At 42.1% G+C, this 13,034-nt stretch overlaps 1 protein-coding gene across 1 annotated transcript in view; it reads right to left on the bottom strand.

The window, feature by feature from the left end:
• Window positions 1–4,793: 4,793 nt before the first annotated feature.
• The window catches only part of LOC142195781 (sterol O-acyltransferase 2-like), a 34,741-nt gene continuing 26,500 nt past the window's right edge, over window positions 4,794–13,034 (bottom strand). The window contains exons 10-15 of the mRNA XM_075265813.1: window positions 12,348–12,477; window positions 10,439–10,536; window positions 10,260–10,358; window positions 10,044–10,179; window positions 9,406–9,551; window positions 4,794–7,809 (exon numbers count right to left, since the gene is read on the bottom strand). Of these exons, the coding sequence (XP_075121914.1) occupies window positions 7,759–7,809; window positions 9,406–9,551; window positions 10,044–10,179; window positions 10,260–10,358; window positions 10,439–10,536; window positions 12,348–12,477 (660 nt within the window). The 3' untranslated portion in view covers window positions 4,794–7,758. The remainder of the gene's footprint in view (window positions 7,810–9,405; window positions 9,552–10,043; window positions 10,180–10,259; window positions 10,359–10,438; window positions 10,537–12,347; window positions 12,478–13,034) is intronic.

Here is a 13,034-nt window from a genome sequence, read left to right as displayed (position 1 = left end):
TTATATAAATGTATATACTGTATACAGTCCTATGAAAAAGTTTGGGCACCCCTATTAATCTTAATCATTTTTAGTTCTAAATATTTTGGTGTTTGCAGCAGCCATTTCAGTTTGATATATCTAATAACTGATGGACACAGTAATATTTCAGGATTGAAATGAGGTTTATTGTACTAACAGAAAATGTGCAATATGCATTAAACCAAAATTTTACCGGTGCAAAAGTATGGGCACCTCAACAGAAAAGTGACATTAATATTTAATAGATCCTCCTTTTGCAAAGATAACAGCCTCTAGTCGCTTCCTGTAGCTTTTAATCAGTTCCTGGATCCTGGATGAAGGTATTTTGGACAAACAATTCAAGTTCAGTTAAGTTAGATGGTCGCCGAGCATGGACAGCCCGCTTCAAATCATCCCACAGATGTTCAATGATATTCAGGTCTGGGGACTGGGATGGCCATTCCAGAACATTGTAATTGTTCCTCTGCATGAATGCCTGAGTTGATTTGGAGCAGTGTTTTGGATCATTGTCTTGCTGAAATATCCATCCCCGGCGTAACTTCAACTTCGTCACTGATTCTTGAACATTATTCTCAAGAATCAGCTGATACTGAGTGGAATCCATGCGACCCTCAACTTTAACAAGATTCCCGGTGCCGGCATTGGCCACACAGCCCCAAAGCATGATGGAACCTCCACCAAATTTTACAGTGGGTAGCAAGTGTTTTTCTTGGAATGCTGTTTCTTTTTGGACGCCATGCATAACGCCTTTTTTTATAACCAAACAACTCAATCTTTATTTCCAAAATGAAGTTGGCTTGTCCAAATGTGCTTTTTCATACCTCAGGCAACTCTATTTGTGGCGTACGTGCAGAAATGGCTTCTTTCTCATCACTCTCCCATACAGCTTCTATTTGTGCAAAGTGCGCTGTATAGTTGACCGATGCACAGTGACACCATCTGCAGCAAGATGATGCTGCAGCTCTTTGGAGGTGGTCTGTGGATTGTCCTTGACTGTTCTCACCATTCTTCTTCTCTGCCTTTCTGATATTTTTCTTGGCCTGCCACTTCTGGGCTTAACAAGAACTGTCCCTGTGGTCTTCCATTTCCTTACTATGTTCCTCACAGTGGAAACTGACAGGTTAAATCTCTGAGACAACGTTTTGTATCCTTCCCCTGAACAACTATGTTGAACAATCTTTGTTTTCAGATCATTTGAGAGCGGGCTGTCCATGTTCGGCGACCATCAAACTTAACTGAACTTGAATTGTTTTGTAGAAAGAAATGGTCCAAAATACCTTCATCCAGGATCCAGGAACTGATTAAAAGCTACAGGAAGCAACTAGAGGCTGTTATCTCTGCAAAAGGAGGATCTACTAAATATTAATGTCACTTTTCTGTTGAGATGCCCATACTTTTGCACCGGTCAAATTTTGGTTTAACCCCTTAGCGACCCTTGATGTAACTGTACGTCATGGGTCGCATGGGGATGTATGGAGCGAGCTCACACGCTGAGCTCGCTCCATACACGGCAGATGCCGGCTGTATCATACAGCCAGGACCTGCCAATAACAGCAGCGGTCAGTGCCCGAGCCGATCGCTGCTGTTAACCCTTTACACACTGCGGTCAAACGTGACCGCAGTGTGTAAACGGCGCCAGCGGCATGGGCGCCGCCATGTTTCGCCGATCGCCGCCCTCCTGAACGTCACAAGAGGGCGGTGATCGGTTGCTATGACACCCGGAAGCCTATTGAAGGCTTCCAGGCCTGTCTCTGCACTAGATCTATTAGACGATGCCAGAGGCATCGTCTAATAGAAGTGCTGGGATTCTGCTATTCACTGCAGTACTGTAGTATTGCAGTGAATAGTATGAGCGATCAGACTCCCTAGGTTTCAAGGTACCTAAGGGGTCTGATCATAAATGTAACAGAAGAAAAAAAAAAGTTTTTAAAAGTATTAAAAAAATAAAAAAAATATAAAAGTTCAAATCACCCCCCTTTCCCTAGATTAGCTATAAAAGTAATTAAAGAACATTAAACATAAACATATTAGGTATCCCCGCGCTCCAAAATGCCAGAACTATTAGAATATTAAAACATTTATCCCGTACTGCGAACGGCGTAGCGGCAAAAAAAAATAAAAACCGCCAAAAAGCGTTTTTTTCAACACTTTGCCTCCTATAAAAAATTGAATAAAAAGTGATCAAACCATCAGATCTTTCCCCAAATGGTATCAATAGAAACGTCATCTTGTCCCGCATAAAAAGACACCACAACCAGCTCCATACATGGAAATATGAAAAAGTTACAGGTGTTAGAACATGATGACACAAATTTTTTTTTCTATTTTGCAAAGTTTATCATTTTTTTAAAAGTATCAAAACATTTCAAATACTATATAAATTTGGTATCACCGCGTTCGTACTGACACGTAGAACACAGGTAACATGTCATTTGTACCAAACAGTGAACGCTGTAAAAATTAAACCCATAAGAAAATGGCGCAAATGCATTTTTTCTCCAATTGCACCTCATTCTGAATTTTTTTCCAGCTTCCCAGTACATTGCACAGCATATTGAATGATGCCATTACAAAGTACAATTTGTCCCGCAAACAATAAGCTATCATGTGACTCTGTGAACTGAAAAATGAAAAAGTTATGGCTCTTGAAATGTGAGGAGGGAAAAACGAAAATGCGAAACCAAAAAATGGCCGGGTCCTTAAGGGGTTAATGCATATTGCGCATTTTCTGTTAGTACAATAAACCTCATTTCAATCCTGAAATATTACTGTGTCCATCAGTTATTAGATAGATCAAACTGAAATGGCTGTTGCAAACACCAAAATATTTAGAACTAAAAATGATTAAGATTAATAGGGGTGCCCAAACTTTTTCATAGGACTGTATATGGACATGGTTATCAGTTTGTTTTTTGTTACAGATGTTGCCATGAGAACACATCACATGAATTATATACTGATTGTATCACGGTATTAGAAGGACTTCATTATATACTACATCAATGGACACTTGGCACCATTTGTGTATACCTACTGTATATGGCTTTATTATGATTGATAGTAAATGGAGCAGGATGGCCATGTGAGCCCTGACCTATGTCTTGGCCCTCCTAGAAGTCCTATGACATGACCGAGCGCGTGGTCTTATTTAGCTCCATCTCCTATTTGGCACCACTTGAAGAGATGTCACATCCATTTGTTTGTTGTCATAGGCCTGAGATTAAGTTTTATTTTGTAAGCTTTTATGTGGAAAACGTTCAAGTACATAAAAGGAATTTAACTTTTTTCCCAGAAAGATCATTGCAGTGATTCAAGAACACATTTTTCTGCCTGGGAATGTAGGTCTGGCTCCATAGGACATGGACGAGGGGGAATACAGAACATGTTGTACTCCAGAATGAAGTCATTTATGCAAGATATGAGATGCCTTCCTGATCCAAATATACAAATAAACAATTGTACATGGATAGTTATCTTACATATATATGTTTGTCTGCGGGGAAACTTACGACATGTTGCATATGATAACTGCCCTTATTTATGGAAATGAACATTCAATGCCGTTACAAAGAAAATAAGATACACCCTACATCAGGGGTCCTCAAACTTTTCAAACACGGGGCCAGTTCACTGTCCCGCAAAACACTGGAGGGCCGAAATATTTTGCCTCACGTGGCAAAAAGGCTAGGTTCACCCCTGCTCCTCAGTATGCCCCCACCCCACAGTATTATATGCTCCTCAGTACCCCCCCCCCCCACTGTATTGTATACTCCTCAGTACCCCCCAATGTATTATATATTCCTCAGTAAACCCCCCCCCCCTACTGTATTATATGCTCATCGGTATCCCCCCACCCCACTGTATTATATACTCCTCAGTACCCCCCCCCCCCCACTATATTATATGCTCATCAGTACCCTCCTCTCACTGTATTATATGCTCCTTAGTACCCTCCCCCCACTGTATTATATGCTCAACAGTACCCTCCCCTCACTGTATTATATGCTCATCAGTACCCTCCCGTATTATATGCTCATCAGTACCCTCCCCCCACTGTATCATATGCTCATCAGTACCCTCCCCCCACTGTATCATATGCTCATCAGTACCCCCCCCCCCCCGTATTATATGCTCATCGGTACCCCCCCCCCCCCCGTATTATATGCTCATCAGTATCCTCCCCCCACTGTATTATATGCTCATCAGTACCCCCTCCTTCCCTGTATTATATACTCCTCAGTACCCTCCCCCCACTGTATTTTATGCTCATCAGTAACCTCCCCCCACTGTATTATATTCTCATCAGCATATAATACAGGGGGGGGAGGGTACTGATGAGCATATAATGCAGGGGGCGGTACTGATGAGCATATAATACAGTGGGGGGAGTACCCTCCCCCCTCATCAGTACCCTCCCTCCACTATATTATATGCTCATCTGTACAATCACACCCACACTGTCATACTTACCCATGAAGAGCCGCCGTGGTGCGTCCTCCTCCTTCAGACTGCAGGAGCGATGACGTCATCGCGCCTGCGTCGGGGGCAGAGGTCACTCTCTGCCATCAGTGTAGGCCGCGGTCGGGCGGCCCGTGACAGCTTTCACTTGTATATGCAAATGCACATACAACTGAAAGCAGCGATCCGCTCACTAACGGGGAATCAAATTCCCCGTTAGTGAGCGATCCAGGCGACAGCGCGGGTCACATGCGGCGGGCCGGATAAATGTCCTTGGCGGGCCGCATGTGGCCCGCGGGCCATAGTTTGAGGACCGCTGCCCTACATAGAGAGCAATTCCATATTATACATCTGCTTATAGGAATGCTTAATTTTAGGGCAATCTTCTTCTACCTGTGGACAGTTAGATATGTCTCCTGTAACCTTCTTAGTAGTATACAAGTGTCCCTGATCTATCACTTTAGCGCCTCTACTTGTAATATGGCCCCTTTCTAATCATATGACGAAGTAAGTTGAAGTAATATTCTTGTATATATATAAGTATGCATACATGTACAGTATTCTTGTAAGTTTTTAAAATGCCATCCTCCACTTCCATCTCTTTCCTCTCCTGATACCGCTGGTAACTTACCTGTGCTATTGGGGCTGGTTCCAATCCCATGATCCAGGGGTTGGAACCAGTCTGAAACCCCTGGGTCCATGATAAAAAAATCTGCTCAAGGGGCCACACGGAGGCTCAGTGGTTAGCACTGCAGCCTTGCAGCACTGGAGTCCTGGTGTTCAACTCCCACCAAGGGCAAAAAACTATCTGCAAGGAGTTTGTATGTTCTCTCCGTGTTTGCATGGATTTCCATCCCATATTCCAAAAAGACATAATGATAGGGAAAAAATGTACATTGTGAGCTCCATGTGGGGCTCACAATCTACATTTAAAAAAAAAAAAATCTGCTTGATAAATGAAACATAAATTTAGGTCCCCGGCCAACCCCGTTAAAGTTGGCCATACATGATATATTTATCTGCAGATCACTAGTAGATGAAGCAAGCTAATGTTAGTAGCATCTCCTGTTAATCTGGTGTATGACTGCCAAAGGCATAACATTCTCAGCAAATTTTACTACATTTCCCTTCCACAAGTCTATGTAAATACATTGATTATATGTGTATATATATATATATATATATATATATATATATATATATTCACACACACCAGAGGACCCCAGTGCAAAATCTGTACCAGACCCCTCCCATTCTGTAATGTATTATTCATAGAACTAATTGTCTTATATTGTAAGGCAACATCTATGGCCCCTTAAGACTCCTGCGACTGCTCCTAATGCACCTCCATCATGTTGCTCCTCTTTTTATATATCTCATGTGCACAGACAGCTTTACACAATGCTGCTTGGAGAAAAGTATACAAATTAACTCTTTCTTATGCCACCTATATAGCTGGCTTCTCTCTAGACCAATGTAATAGCCCTTACAAGGGGCATTTTGCTACAATTGCAGCTGCGAGTCTTTTGGGGTATGTCTGTACCAGCTTTGTGCATTTAGAGACTGAGATTTAGCAAAATAGCTCAAGCTCAGCCAGATTGGATGGAGACGTCTGTGAACAGCAATTTTCACGTCTTGCTGCAGATGCGCAATGAGATTTCGATCTGGATATTGACTGGAGCATTCTAACACATGACTATTCTTTGATATAAACCATTTTACTGTAGCTCTGGCTGTATGCTTAGGGTCAATCTCTTGCTGGAAGGTGAATCTCCTTCCCAATCTCAAGTCTTTTGCAGCCTCCATCAGGTTTTCTTCCAGGATTCATCTTCCCATCAGCTCTGACTAGGCTTGGCTGAAGAAAAGCCTCCCCAAGGCATGATGCTGCCACTGCCATGTTTTATAGTGGGGATGGGGTGCTCAGGGGGATGAGCAGTGTTACTTTTCCGCCATACATAGCGCTTTGAATTTGAGTCAAAAAGTCCAACTATAGTTTCATCTGACCAGAGCACCTTCTGTAGAAGCCAGATTTGTGGAGTCCATGGCTTATAGTTGTCCTGTGGACAGATTCTCCCACCGGAGCTGTGGATTTCTGCAGCTCCTCCAGGGTCACCATGGGCCACTTGGCTTCTTCTCTGACCAATACTCTCCTTGCTCGATCTGCTAGTTCAGGTGGACGGGCATGTCTTGGTAGGTTTGCAGATGTAGAATACTTTTTCCATTTTTGGATGATGGATTGCCACATGAAAGATGAGGAGCTCAGTTGTACCTGTATTATTTCCACAGGTTTTGCTGTTTAGCCACATGCCTAGAGTTGGGGTACAAAGGAAAATACCACAGACAGCTCATGAACAAGAACTGCACTTTTAGTTCTTTAAAGAGGTATTCCCATGTACATAGTTTTTTAATTTGTAGGTAATTAAAAGTGAAACATTTTTGCAAATATAAGTAATGAAACATTTTGCAGAGTTTTAAATATTTTCTCTAAATATCTTGTGGTCACAGTCTGTTGTCTTGATCGGTTGTCAGTGGATACGACCATGAATTCAGGAACTTTCTAAGGTCAGAAAATTAGCCATGATTTCTTTATTGTGGCCGGGATATCTTCTGATACATGTAGTGTCCCTGCCTGATAACCCGGCTACAATAAGAAAATCATAGCTGGGTTCCTGACAAGTCCCAGACCATAGAAAGTTTCTGCATTAGTGGTCGCATCCATTGGCAACCGATCAAGATAACAGACTGTCACCACTAAGAAAGTTAGAGAAAATCTTTAAAACTTTGCAGAATTTTTAATTACTTATATTTGCAAAAATGTTTAACTTTTAATTATCTACAAATATAGATATGATTATGTACATGGGAATACCCCTTTAATGTACTTTCGGTGTATTAGTTCACTTTTGTGTTCACGATCACTATTTCCAAGGAGATTATTGTATTAAAATGTGTATAGTAGTAAGTAAAGATCCGTACAGTGAGATAAGCTGGATACACATTGGATGTATATATCAGTCTGCTAGGTTACATCTGAAACCACTTCATAATTGATGTCATATTCTTCATTATTGTAATTTAGCTTCTCAAAATTCAATAAGATGAATACTAATGTAATGTCGCCTTATAGATCCTTTCAGATCTAATATTTGAGTAGAAGTTTCCTATATCGGGAAATACAGGTTATTAAAACATGCCGCGGCCTTTACAATCCACAGATGTTTGGAGATAGAAATATATTGCACATCAGGTCATTCTCAGCAGCTTCTAAGGTCTCTCCAGTCACGAGCGACAGGACCATGAGCGAGGTGTGATCAGTCCCCAGAAGGTTTTCTGTAAGAAAGATAAGTTGTTGCAAATTCTAGATATGTATTCATAGTAAATATTACTGGATTTATCTCAGAAAAGGTGACCTCTGTCTATATGAACCATTAGGACATTTGCACATACGGATGGATATGTATGAGGTAGAACATTAAACTGTGGCAGACTCGACCTGTCCCTCCATTACATGGTCATTGCACTACCAATGAGTGACTGGCATGGACTGTTACTTTGCCCTCGTAGTGGTTGCTGCAGAGATGATATAAGGTCACCGGCCACTTACCCAGTGGTTTAAGTGTCCAGATATGTGGTTTATAGGACAAGCTCTTTAAAGGGGCTGTCCAATGACATGTATTTTTTAAACAGCTTAGGGAGGGTTCACATCTGCACCCCGGTCTCTGCTTTCATGTTTCTGACTTCTGCCGACAGGAAACGGAAACCCGGCAGACAGTGTCCGCCCGTGAGCGCCTGTGAGCGTTTTGTGGTCTCCGCTGCAAAACTGTTTATTTTAACCGGACACAAAGTCCTGCATGTCCGACTTTGTGTCTGGTTAAAAAAAAATAGTTTCGCAGACCACGGAGACCACAAAATGCTCACAGGCGGACACTTTGCAAACCCATTCAAATGTATGGGTTTGAAAGGTGACCGCTGGTTTCCATCTCCTGTCCAGTTACTTGGGCAGAAGACAGAAACCTGAAAGCAGAGACCGGGGCGCAGATGTGAACCCGCCCTTACAATGGTAAAATGAGTAATATTCACCTTACCAATTCCCTGCTGCTCTTGTGTCAATGCTTCTTTCCACTAGTCTCTGTTCTTCCTGACCCAGAAATGGCACATCGCGACAGAACAAAAGACCACTGGAGCTGGCAGCAGAAGTCAAATGTTATATCAAGGCGTAGAACAGGGAGAACAGAAACTGTATGGGATCAGGGAAGGGGTATTAGGTTTTACACTACACATGTCATAGAATACCGTGTCCTGTGACATTCCTCCTGGAGATAAGGAACATGGGTCTGTGCATCTAAGCCTGGATACCACCCAGAATGGGCCAGTCAGTAAGAATATTTTATTAGAAGTATATAGAAAAGGTCATCTATTAGACCCTTAAAGGGGATGGCCACTTTCAGATCAATATTGACAAACAAATGTACAATAAAAAGATATACAATTTTCCGATATACTTTCTCTATCTATTCCTCACAGTTTTCTAGATCTCTGCTTGCTGTCATTCATTCTGTTACTTCTAGAGGATAAAAGTCTGACCATGGTCATGTGATTTACGGTCCATGGTCATGTGATGAGCACACAGGTGGCACAGCTGATTACCAGGCAGATCTCTGATTACTGTGCTGTGACTAATCAGCTGTGCACCTGTATCCTCATCACATGACCATGGACCGTAAATCACATGACCATGGTCAGACTTTTATCCTCTAGAAGTAACAGAATGAATGACAGCAAGCAGAGATCTAGAAAACTGTGAGGAATTGATACAGAAAGTATATTGGAAAATTGTATATCTATTTATTGTACATTTGTTTGTCAATATTGATCTGAAAGTGGCCAACCCCTTTAACTGTATTTAACTCAATAATCCGGATTTACCTCTGTGAGGGGGCAGTGGATGCGAGCGTACCACTCCTGACAGTATAGGCACAGCTGGATTCCCTGGCCAATGAAGAGGAAGGCCCACACCATCACGTTCCACATCGGGTTGGTCCGTTTGTCATTTATCATGAAATTAAGTATGACTGAAAGACACACAAAGTACAAAAGAGGCCTTACTACACAGATACATAGTGTATAAACTCTGCAAGTCGCCCACAACACTGTAAACTAGTCAGGCATAAAGCTGTCCACACATGTTCAGGAATACATCCCCCATTCCGCTTGAAAAATGCAAAGAGAAAAAAGTCTTGCAAGCAAAACTTTTCTCTCCACATTTGTCAGGCGGAAACCTGGTGGACTCCATTATAGTCTATATAGTCCACAGGTTTCTGCAGCTAACCCCTTTTTAAGCAAATTGGGCTTCCGTTTTTCATATCCCCAAGCAAACCTGAAGAATGGAAACCCCAACGCTAGTGTGAACCTAGCATCAGAGGAAACCTATAGTCGTAAACAACCACCTGACCCTTCTGTAACAGGTAGCAAATCCACCAATGTAATGGCCCACTTTCTTTATGCAGGCTACTGTCACATGACATTATGAAAAAAAACATGGAATAAAACATGGTCATATATACCTCCGAAAAAAGCAAAAAGGCAGAACATGACTGGGTAAAAGAAACCGAGGGCCATGGTTAAAGCGTATTCATGTACAATGGCGGACAAGAGGAAGATGCCCAACATCACTCCAGCGCGAAAACGTTTCTTGAACAACTGAAAAATAAAAAAAGATTTCACTTGCGGAGAACAGGCGGACATCTCTAGGCTTTCCCAATAACCCTGTGACTCCTCACCCATAGCACATCCTGGTAGATGTAATAAACCAACCAGTCATGGATGATTATGTTCCATGTGCGGTAGTAGTTAGAGAAGGATGTGGAGTTCCACCAGTCCTATTGTGAAAAAAAAACAGCATCTTTATTATATAGCAATAGAAGGCATACAAGCATTGTGTGAGAAGAGGTATAGTCACCTTATAGAACATGCGATCTGCAAAGCGGAGCATCTCAGCAAATGCGTTCATCCAGCAGTGCAGAAATGCATAGAATGAGATTAGCAGCACAAATGTACCTGAGAAATAGAAGGAAGATAAAAATCACAATGTGAAGCCAACAGACTGCTTATACAAATTTTAGAGGCAGAGATCGGAAAAGAACGTTCAAAAAGCGCCTTGCCGCAAATTCCATGGCTGATTCAGTTGCTGAGTCTTTGGCTCATGATAGCTGACTAGGCCCAGCCTGCTTTGGCATTCTGACAGTGGTAGTCAGGGGGCAGAAGATGAAGAGGTATCGAAGATGAATGTCCGCTTCAAATTCCTCTTTCTTTTCTGCTCTATGAACTTAGCCTTACATAAGATTAATGGTACATTGATACCTGCCCTATAGATATGTATTCTTACATAAAGTGCCGGGGTAGGTAGAGTAGAGGTCCTTCATTTATATATTAAATAGAAGGAGTGCACCTATAGACGCTAATCTGCCATGTTAATGATACCAATGTACTTTTCGTGACCTCTTGACACTGGACTTCTTTTCAGTCATACATAGTGGTATCAATCTGTATACACGTGAGATTTGAAAATTAGATTTCTTCTGAAAATACGTGTCAGTCCACCCTAGCTCCGATGCCCATAGCTGTAGGCTGGATTTGCCTGTTTCCAATGTACAAGTAGCTGGCCTGGCCAACTAAACATACAGTATATTGAGAGTGAATGACTAGAACATAACTTTTAAAGGGATTCTACCATTAAAAAACTATTTTTTCTAGGTAACACGTCGGAATAGCCTTTAGAAAGGCTATTCGTCTCCTACTTTTGGAAGTGATCTCCGCCGCGCCGTTCGCTCGAAATACCGGTTTGTACCGGTATGCTAATTAGTTCTCTCGCAGCGATGGGGGTGGGCTCCAGCGCAGGAGATGCGATGGGGGCATCCCCGTTGCTGCTCGAAAACCGACTCTGTCTTCTTCTGCATCCTCCCCTTCCTTCTTCGGCTGGACGGCGGACGCCTGCGCAGTACGCGCTGTTGGACGAACTTGCGGTGTCGGCACTATGGCCACGGGCATGCGCAGTACGTTCGGCGAAGTTCGCTGAACAGAGCGTACTGCGCAGGCGTCCGACGTCAAGCCGAAGAAGGAAAGGGAGGATGCAGAAGAAGACAGAGGCGGCGCTGGAGTTGGTTTTCGAGCAGCAATGGGGACGCCCCCATCGCATTTTCTGCGCTGGGGGACGCCCCCATCGCTGCGAGAGAACCAATTAGCATACCGGTACAAACCGGTATTTCGAATGAATGGCGCGGTGGAGATCACTTCCAAAGGTAGGATACGAATAGCCTTTCTAAAGGCTATTCCGACGTGTTACCTAGAAAAAATAGTTTTTTAATGGTAGAATCCCTTTAATGTCATACCCGATCAGCCACCCAAGGGTGAACATGCAGCAATAATTGACATGCTGTTTGTTGAAAACAGACAGCCCTATGGGTTTGTTTTGGCAGTGTATGGATAAGATTTCTTTGCATTCCCGTGCTTCGTAGCAAGCTAGCTGCTGGCAGTTATGCAGTATGCAGTGTGTGGGGTGTTAGCCTTTAGGGTGCTATTACTCATTTTGTTGTAACAGAACTCGCTATAGTGTATAAAAAAACAGCACGTGTAATAGAACCCTTAGCGGGAAACCAAATGCTTAAAGGTGATGTCACAAAAAAGTTCTTCCAGAAAAAGTGCCACTCTTTCTGATTTCTGCCATAAAACACTTTAAGGCTGTATTCACACAGAGTAACGCCAGCCGTTTTTTGTGTGTTTTTTGCACATAGCGCCGCGTTAACGCCGCGTAGCGCCGGGCAACGCCACCGCTAAATAGCGCGGCGTGTAATGTAGTTCATTAGTCTTACCAGGTAGTGTAGCATGGAAGATGGAAAGCACCAAAGTCTTTGTACTGAATGGCTGCTGGCTCATGTTCTGGAATACTGGTATACACAGGGTAACCCAGATGAAGTTAAGAAAAACTATACAACCAAGGAACTATTGACATGGAGCAAAAAAAAATAAATAAAAAATAAATCAGGCTATATTTCACACCATAGATGCTTTTAATCCTAATACAGTGGCCCATCAAGTTGCAAGGGCCTCAGGTTACAACATTTTCTGCATATAATGATTTTTTTTGATCATTGTAATTTGAGACACAACATAGAATACCTGGAAGGAGGGTACAACAATATATTGTGTTTTTTCACTTTGATATTATTGACACGACACATGGCTATGCTAATTAATTGATTGTTGATAAATTTTGCTCACACATTTTATATATATATATATATATATATATATATATATATATATACAGTCCTATGAAAAAGTTTGGGCACCCCTATTAATCTTAATCATTTTTAGTTCTAAATATTTTGGTGTTTGCAACAGCCATTTCAGTTTGATATATCTAATAACTGATGGACACAGTAATATTTCAGGATTGAAATGAGGTTTATTGTACTAACAGAAAATGCGCAATATGCATTAAACCAAAATTTGACCGGTGCAAAAATATGGGCACCTCAACAGAAAAGTGACATTAA

Source organism: Leptodactylus fuscus, chromosome 2 (assembly GCF_031893055.1).
Source record: "Leptodactylus fuscus isolate aLepFus1 chromosome 2, aLepFus1.hap2, whole genome shotgun sequence".
In the NCBI taxonomy this organism is placed as follows: domain Eukaryota; kingdom Metazoa; phylum Chordata; class Amphibia; order Anura; family Leptodactylidae; genus Leptodactylus; species Leptodactylus fuscus.
This window is presented reverse-complemented; position numbering and strand designations above follow the sequence as displayed.